General features: G+C 43.3%; 1 protein-coding gene and 1 pseudogene across 1 annotated transcript; both read right to left on the reverse strand.

The window, feature by feature from the left end:
• Positions 1 to 281: 281 nt before the first annotated feature.
• FIBIN (fin bud initiation factor homolog) lies at positions 282 to 2,230 on the reverse strand. The gene is made up of 2 exons (XM_045577692.1): positions 1,242 to 2,230; positions 282 to 1,192 (listed from the first exon to the last, which is right to left on the reverse strand). The coding sequence occupies exon 1, from the start codon at positions 1,882 to 1,884 to the stop codon at positions 1,249 to 1,251; it is 636 nt and encodes a 211-aa protein (XP_045433648.1). The 5' UTR covers positions 1,885 to 2,230; the 3' UTR covers positions 282 to 1,192; positions 1,242 to 1,248.
• A 2,031-nt stretch (positions 2,231 to 4,261) lies between these two features.
• LOC118713818 lies at positions 4,262 to 4,355 on the reverse strand (annotated as a pseudogene).
• Between the last annotated feature and the right edge of the window lie 3,636 nt (positions 4,356 to 7,991).

The raw sequence follows: 7,991 nt of genomic DNA on the forward strand, positions 1-7,991 counted from the left end.
AAGTTTTCCAGTTGATTCTATGGGGAAAACTGGAGAAACATAGAGTTTTCAGGCAGACCAGCAAGCAGACAGACATCAAAACTGCCTAGATTTTTTTCTTTTTCTTTTGAGGATTGAAAGGGTGGCCAGGGAAGGAAAGAGTGCCAGATATGTAGCTATCCCTCTATCTTTAATATACACTCTAAGTAAACTATCTTACATCCCATCCTTCTCTTTCCTTTCGTGTTGGCCCCTCTTGGCAATGTGAAAGTCACAGATAGAAATTAGAAAATAAGCCAGCATTACACGAGAACATGTTTATTGTCTGAATAATAAAATTTGGCTAAGGAGTTATTAGGATCCCCCTTCCCCCATTACCTGAAGTACAAGCCTCCAATAAGCAAACAGAAGCGAGACCCCCTAAATGAGAAAGAATATATTGACAACCTCACTCCTAAGGCATTTGGGGGTGTGTTCAAACAAACAAGCTACTTCTTCTTAATGGACCAGAGCACGGATGACACAGACACACAGTGAGAGACATCGCAAATCAACACATCGATGTGAGTGCCCAACCACCACAAATCTCAGACTTCTTAAAGGTGGCCAGCCGCTGGGATTTATACACACAGAGGCACTGGCACATCTCCCTGCAAAGGATGATTTGCATGTAGTTTCTAGCCAATACTCTTACCAAAACACAAAACAAAACAAAAAAACCTTAGAGACAATGGTAATAAATAAGAGAGAAAAAGTGAAGAGGAGACAGCATCTTCCATCTGCTGGGAGTATGCAGAGCCGTGCTGGGCCTCCTCTGAAACACAGGCAGCTCTGCCAGCTTCCAGCGCCCAGGGGAGAGGCTGCGAGGGGGAAGAAGCTATGCACGCTGTCTGTCTGCTGTCTGTGTATTTGCAGCAAATCTCTACGATGAGGGGGTGGGGAAAGCTCAACACTGTGTCCTGGGTGTCCTTTGGGGGTGGCTGAAACAGGTGTCTCTGCAGCTACCAAGCCTCGGAGGAAAAGGTGGGAGGCCTGGCTTACCACGGTTGTTGGCAGGTGGCAAATCCATGGCAGACCCATCTCATAAATAATGTACAGAAACCAAACCCACTTCGTTCCTTTTCCAAGATGACTTCAGATCATTCTCCAAGTGCAAATCTGAATATAAAGATTATCTTCGCGGGGGAATGTCAGCCCTGTCTTCTGTCCCCCTCCCTCCACGGCAGGGCAGACACGGTCCCCTCTGCTGGCAGGACGCCCCCCGGTCCCCTACACCTTAAGGTAATCGTTCTTCAGCCGGCCTAGCCGGGTCCCGTGGCTCCGGATGGTGAGGGCCAGCAGCTCGTACCGGTCCCGGAGGCCCGCGGAGATGTCCAGCGTCTCCTTCAGGAGGGCCTTGGTGTGCACCAGCATCCCCAGGAAGTCCTCGTTGAGCCTGCTCTCCTGCCGGCTGTCCTGCTCCTGGCCCTGCTTGAACTTACTCTCCAGCTCCGTGAGGGACTTGTCCGAGTTGGAGTAGGCGTCCCCGATCTGGTGGGACTCCCGGCGCAGGTACTTGCCGTAGCTCTCCTCTCCGTCCAGGTCGTAGGAGATGCTCTTGCTGATGCCCTCCAGGACCCGCCCCGCGTCCTCCACCTGGCGGCCCAGCACAGTGAACTGCTCCCGCAGCGTGAGGCTCAGCAGCCGGCCGGCCGGGCCGCCCTCGCCCTGCGAGCAGCGCCGGTGGTCACTCACCCTGAAGAGCAGCTGGCACTTCTCGGGGTCGTCGTTCTCCTCGTAGTCCCCGTCGGGCACGAAGTAGTGGTGCAGCGTCCCGTTGGACATCTCCGGGTAGAGGGGGCCATCGAAGTAGCCCTGACACAGGTGGCAGAAGAGACCCATCCAGAGCAGCTGCAGGAAGGCCATCTCGTGGCTTCAGGAGGACAGGGGACCCCTGGAGAAGACTTGGGGCCCGGGGACACGAAGAAGGAAGGGGGTCCCCTTGGGAGTCAGGGCTGCCTCCCTGAGACAGCGTCAGCCTCAGGCCCCGCCGGCTTGCTGCTCCCTGGTGCCCCCTCTCCAGCAGGCTTCATGGGGCTGAGGCCCCAGCTTCTGGGTAGCAGGGTCGGCAGCGCAGGATGCACAGGGATCTGTGTTCCCGCTCTAAGTAGGTACGTGCTGCTGCTGCTGGGCGGCTGCAGCTCAGCAGGCTCTTTCCCCTGCGGGATCCCAGGGCTTGGCAGGACTGGCTCTGCGGCTCTCAGCTCTCCTGCTGCTGGGAGTTGGAGCCTGGAGCTGGAGAGAGAGAGAGGCTGGCTCTTGCCCTCTGGTACTATTGCAGCTCCTGGGCTGGGTGGGAATGCGGAGCTTTTCCTTTGGCTAATGATATCCTGAGGATCTCTCTGCTCTCAAATTACAGCTGGTTTCGTCACTTGGAAGCCAGGGAACAAGTTTGGAAAGAAACCTCTCACCAGGTCTCTGTTATTAAAGGTACAGGGTCTCTTTTTTCAGATTGGAAGGGAGACCCTAAAAACCCCCCACCGACTTTGGCTTCAAGGAGAACCTGGGGACAGGACAGCTGGAATTCTCACAGCAAAAAGACTGGTTTGCTTTTAATAGAGGGGAGGGGGGGGGATGAAGGATGATTACCCTGGAGAAAAGACATTTAACATGTTTCATAAGGATCAGTTAGAGTGGATTCGATGAGTATGTCTTTCATTAGAAAGTTTCTGACTTTGAGACAGATGTGAAGTATTAGAAAGTGGCAGTTTGATTTGAAAATGGTTAGTTAAAATTTATAATAACAATACTTTGGATGAAATAGGAAATAGAAAACTGATGAATTCATGTTTATTAGTATACATAATAATAAAAGCTGAAATGGAATTTTACTGGTTTAATAAGTAAATGGGCAACTGAGATAACTTTAATTTTATGAAAAACCATCTGTGCTAAGCTCCTGCATTGTATCTTTAACCTGACCCTTTACAGCTATTATCTCTTTGAGGATACTTAAAAGTTTTTGAAGAATAAAGGGCTGGCACTGTTTCCCCATTTTCCAGATGGAGAAACAAAGGGGAATTATGTTAAGCAAATTGATTATAGTCATAAAGCTATATTGTAGTTAAGATTGTTGTTGAGACAGCACGTATTAAGTCACAGAATCTTTTAACTTAATTCAGGGGGAAAAGGTATTTTTTTTAACCCAGCCATTATAGTTTCTGATTTATTAATTGATTAGCAAATAACCATCCTTCAGGACATCTCATTTGTTCAACCAATGTTTACTGGTCATCCTATATAATAAAAGACTAATATGTAAATTGACCGAACGGTGGAACAACCGGTTGCTATGATGTGCACTGTCCACCAGGGGGCAGATGCTCAATGCAGAAGCTGCCCGCTTCTGCATTCAGTGTGCTCCCACAGGAGAGCATGGATCAACTGAAGCTGGGCTCACGGCTGGTGCCTGCAGTGGCTGTGGTGGGAGCCTCTCCTGCCTCTGTGGCAGTGCTAAGAATGTCTGACTGATGGCTCCCAAACATCCATATCCATCAGTCAGACACCCCCTGTGGGCTCCTGGACTGTGAGAGGTCATAGGCCAGGCTGAGGAAACCCCTCAAATGTATGATTTTTGTGCATCGGGCCTCTGGTTTACTATATACTACAGTCTATTAAGTAGTAGTATATAGAATAGAGCAATGAACAGAAGTAGAGACAAATTCTTGCCCTCCTGGAGCTTATGTTCTGGGAAATGGAGAGGGGATTAGATTAATACAGATAAGACATTTTGTATGTTGGGTAGCAATGGGATTGCAGAGGGAAGACAGGGAAGGGATGGGGTAAGCAGGAGGCAGCATTCCTAACATGGTTATGTCCTCTTTCAACTTAAAGTACAACAAACACTCACACGATTTGCCTGTGTTTATACTTATCTCCCTCTCGAAGTCATAGGTGGCTGGTATCATTCAGAGCCACAGTCCGTACAACTTTGGGACTGTCACATTTATTGCCATCACTTTCACTGACATGGGGCCAAACTCCATGTCTATCTAACCTGGATAGACATGAGAAGTCTGCTTAAGTAATTGGATATTTTGTTAATGTGGTGTCACATGCGTAGATTTTTGAGACATGTTAACTGCATATTTTTTTCAATATTAACCAATTTATTTCCCAACAAATTAGAATATGTTTTAAACATATTTTATATGTATTTTATATATATCACCCCCATTTTACAGATAAACAGGTTAAGTAGCTAGTTTCAGACCCATGTAATTTGACTCTAAACAGCATATTAAAAAATATAAAACCTTTCATGAATTTGCAAAGGGGACTAACTAATCTTCTCTGTATTGTTCCAATTTTATTATATCTGCTGCCAAAGTGAACACTTGACTGCACACTTCCATTCTTATCTGCATATTTGGCATCATAAAAAAGTAGACCAAAGGAGTCTTCTTAATGCTGATGCTCACTAAAAGGCTATGGCTTATTTTCACTGTGCAGGTTTTCCCCACTATCTGAAAATACAGTGTTTCTATGAAACCGTCTTTAATGGCATAAAGCAAATACCATTAATTTATACAGGAAAAACTAGGGAGCATTCCCACACCCAAATAATAATCAAACCAATCATACCAAATAACAGATAATGCTTAAAATAACACCAACATGGAGTACAAGCAGGAATGATATACTATTCAGCCTATATACACTAGAAATAATGCATGTATGGTATAGTTACAAGTGAGCACTGCCTCTCTAACCAGCTTGCTGCAAAAAACCCCATTAAAAACAAAAAACAAAACTGAATACTATTTTATCTTTTTTTTTTTTAAAGCAGAAATATTCTTCGGATTTTTTAATTTTTATTGTTGTTAGTAAAAATAAGTACCAATGTAGGTCTTTCATAAAAGTAAAGTGGTGCAAGATGACCTATGGAAAAGCAGGGCATACCTATAGTCCAGCAGAAAAATACAAACTCCTCTGGGTTAGAAACTGAATTTTTGGACTCAAGAACCACATGGCTTCATTCCTTTGCCCTGGGGCATTCACAGATGATGACAAATGGATTAAAACTGGCTGTTGGCAAAGAAGGGAAGAGGGCTTGACTCTGATTCACTCCACTTCCTACACAATCTGCTCCTGAATTACTAACCAATTCTACTAAGCACATATCTATTAAGCACTTACTACTGCTTGTCCTCCACTACCTACAGGGTGCAGTGCTAAGTTAGGCACAGATACAAAAAGGTGCAACAAAAATTTAAGTCCATAGAGAGCTTGCTCTTTGGTTGGATATATGTATATGCACACACATGATCAGGATAAGAGAGTATTTACTTTTCCTGCAGTTTTCTCATGTAACAATATGAACCTTCTGTTAAGTATCACCATTTTTGGTTCTACTTCCTCAGCTTATGTTCATTCTTGGGCATCTCTTTCATTTGTGTTTCCGACATGGCTATCAGTTCTTAGGACTACAAACACCCTTATTCATGTCTACCAGGAATGACAGATTAGATCCTTGATAGCTCAAATGCAGCTCCTCCAAATCCACATTGATGGTCATGGCCTGATTTCAATAATTAATCCACAATCTAGATATATTCCCTTTCTGGGAATCAAACCCACAACCATTTGGTGTATGGGGTGACATTCTAACCAACTGAACCACCCAACAAAGGCTAAGTAATTTAATTTTTAATAATGGCTATGTTGAACAACTGGCTTGCAAAATTCCCGAAAACTTCATTGGCTCTCATGAGCAGGTGCTAGTAGGCAACAGCATACCACATCTTGTTCATTTTTAAAAGTTATTTATTTGTAGGTTCTTCATATGTGCCCACTTTCTCCTTGGGCTGATCTACTAGAGTCAGAGTTAAGGTGGGTCTCTGAGGATCAGCCTAAAATAAATGGAGCCAGAGGAAATGTCCAAGCACAGATGACAGAGGACTTTGAAGAATAAGTAGAGGAAGCACCTGATAGAAACCACAGTTAAGTCTAGAGCTGAAAAGTAGAGACAGAGTCAAAGTGTTGGCACTGGGAAAATTTCAGGATAAAGGAGGACTTCAGGAGCCATGGCCAGAGTCGTGTAAATAAGTAGGGGAGCCCTTCACCCAGTACAGCTGCTCATATGCTGTCCTTGCCATGCAATGTTAGTAGGGTTGGCTAGCTCAAGACTTGCTTATCTTTTATCCTTTTCAGTGCTCTTTAAAATCAAGATTCTTTGGTCCAATTACCACTTCAGAGAGGGAAGCAGGAATTTAAGCACTATGAGCCTAAAGACCTGTAAGATTTTTGTGATTTTTCTCTTGGCAAAGGTTTTTGATTCCCTGGCTGTTTCTGATTATGGTAATAATAGAAGTTTTCTAGAAAAAGGGCTTGCAATCACTAGGTATAAGGAGGGTTGGAGAAATAGGGTCCCACTATACAGTTTAGAAGCCAAAAGGGGCCTCATGCAAGTGGAAGCCCTATTCCCAATGAAACAGTCAGACTGAATCCCTGGGCCACATCAAAGAGGAAAAAAGAACAAAGAGGATTAGCCTGGACTTGATTAGAGATGGGGCAGGAGAAGCAAGGAAAAGAAGAGAAGGGAGAAGATGAGAAGGACAGTATTTATCACTTTGGGGGGTATTTTAATCAAACAAACAAGTAATTAGTAGTTATTGAGCAGCCATTGTTTAAAGAGGGTGGGAAGAAGAGAGGAAGAGATATGGATGAGAAAGAAAGGAAAGAGAGAAGTAGGGAAGGAAGGAAGGTAGCAAGCAGGCAAAGAAGAAAAGAAGGTAAAGAACAGAGAGAGTGGAATAAGTTTTGATTATCTAGTCTGTTATTTATTCATTTATTGTTGCTTATTATTGACAATATTACAGATATCCCCCATTTACCAGCCTTTGCCCACTTCCACCCAGCCCCTGCTTCCCCCTCCCCTGGCCTTCACCACATTGTTGTCTATCCATGGGCTATGCATATATGTTCTTCACCTTCTTTTATCCAGTAGCCCCCATCCCCTTCCCTCTGACATTAGTACCCATGACTCTGGTTCTATTTTGTTAGTTTATTTTATTAGATTCCACATATTAGTGATATCATATCTAGTCTGCTATTTATTTTTACATTAACCCAGTGAAGTGGTTATTATTATTTGCTATAAGAATATTGGTTAGGGGCAGAGGAGAATTAATTAACAAGAGCAATTAAAGAAAATCTCCATTATATATAGGCAATAAAACACACCCATGAAAACATAATCAGAATGCTTACAAGGAAATAAGTATAATGTGGGAAGTGTCTAGTCAGTTCTCCCAATCTTTCTCTATTTGTCAGAATAAGCTATGATACACCACGATAACAAACATCACTAAAATGCTAATACCAAATTCAAGTCTCATGCAAGCCAAGGTGATTCAGTAACTCTCCTCTATGCCTTAATTGTAATGTCATTTCCTGTCATTTCTTAACTTTAATGTCATTTCTCCTAAGAACCCCTCCTTGATTTCTGGATTTTAATTAGTCCTCCCTATCATTCTACCTATTAGTTCTCCTTTTTGTACCACCTTGTTCTTTTCCTCATGGCACTTTCCACTATTTATAATTGAACTTTAGGTATTTATTTGTTCTAGGTGTGTCTCTATAGCTTGACTCACATTGCTTAGAGATAGAAGCTGTGTTCACTTCTATCTCCCCACTGCCTGGATCAAAGCGGGGTACTTAATGAATATATCTCAGGACTCTGGCTTAAGTTGGTAACTTCCTATTTAGTGTTTTGACACCCTATTTTTGTAATTAGTGGTACCTTTTCTTAATTTTTTAAATAATATGTATTGCATTTTATGGGGTTATCTATTAACCTAGTATATTCCCTTCCCCCTCCCCTACTTGACTGTGAGTTCAAGTGTAGGGATGTGTTTTAGTTACCTTTATATCCTTTGTGATTAGCACAGAGCCAAGCAAATAGCCAAATATTTGTTAGTTGTTGTGATATCCAAAATATATAATTTAAGGAATTCTACTCTTTAGTGATG

The sequence above is a fragment of the Pipistrellus kuhlii genome, unplaced genomic scaffold, assembly GCF_014108245.1.
Source record: "Pipistrellus kuhlii isolate mPipKuh1 unplaced genomic scaffold, mPipKuh1.p scaffold_m20_p_9, whole genome shotgun sequence".
In the NCBI taxonomy this organism is placed as follows: Eukaryota; Metazoa; Chordata; class Mammalia; order Chiroptera; family Vespertilionidae; genus Pipistrellus; species Pipistrellus kuhlii.

What these genes read in the sequence shown, in the direction of transcription:
- FIBIN (XM_045577692.1), bottom strand. Translation starts at nt 1,884, where the DNA reads ATGGCCTTCCTGCAGCTGCTCTGGATGGGTCTCTTCTGCCACCTGTGT.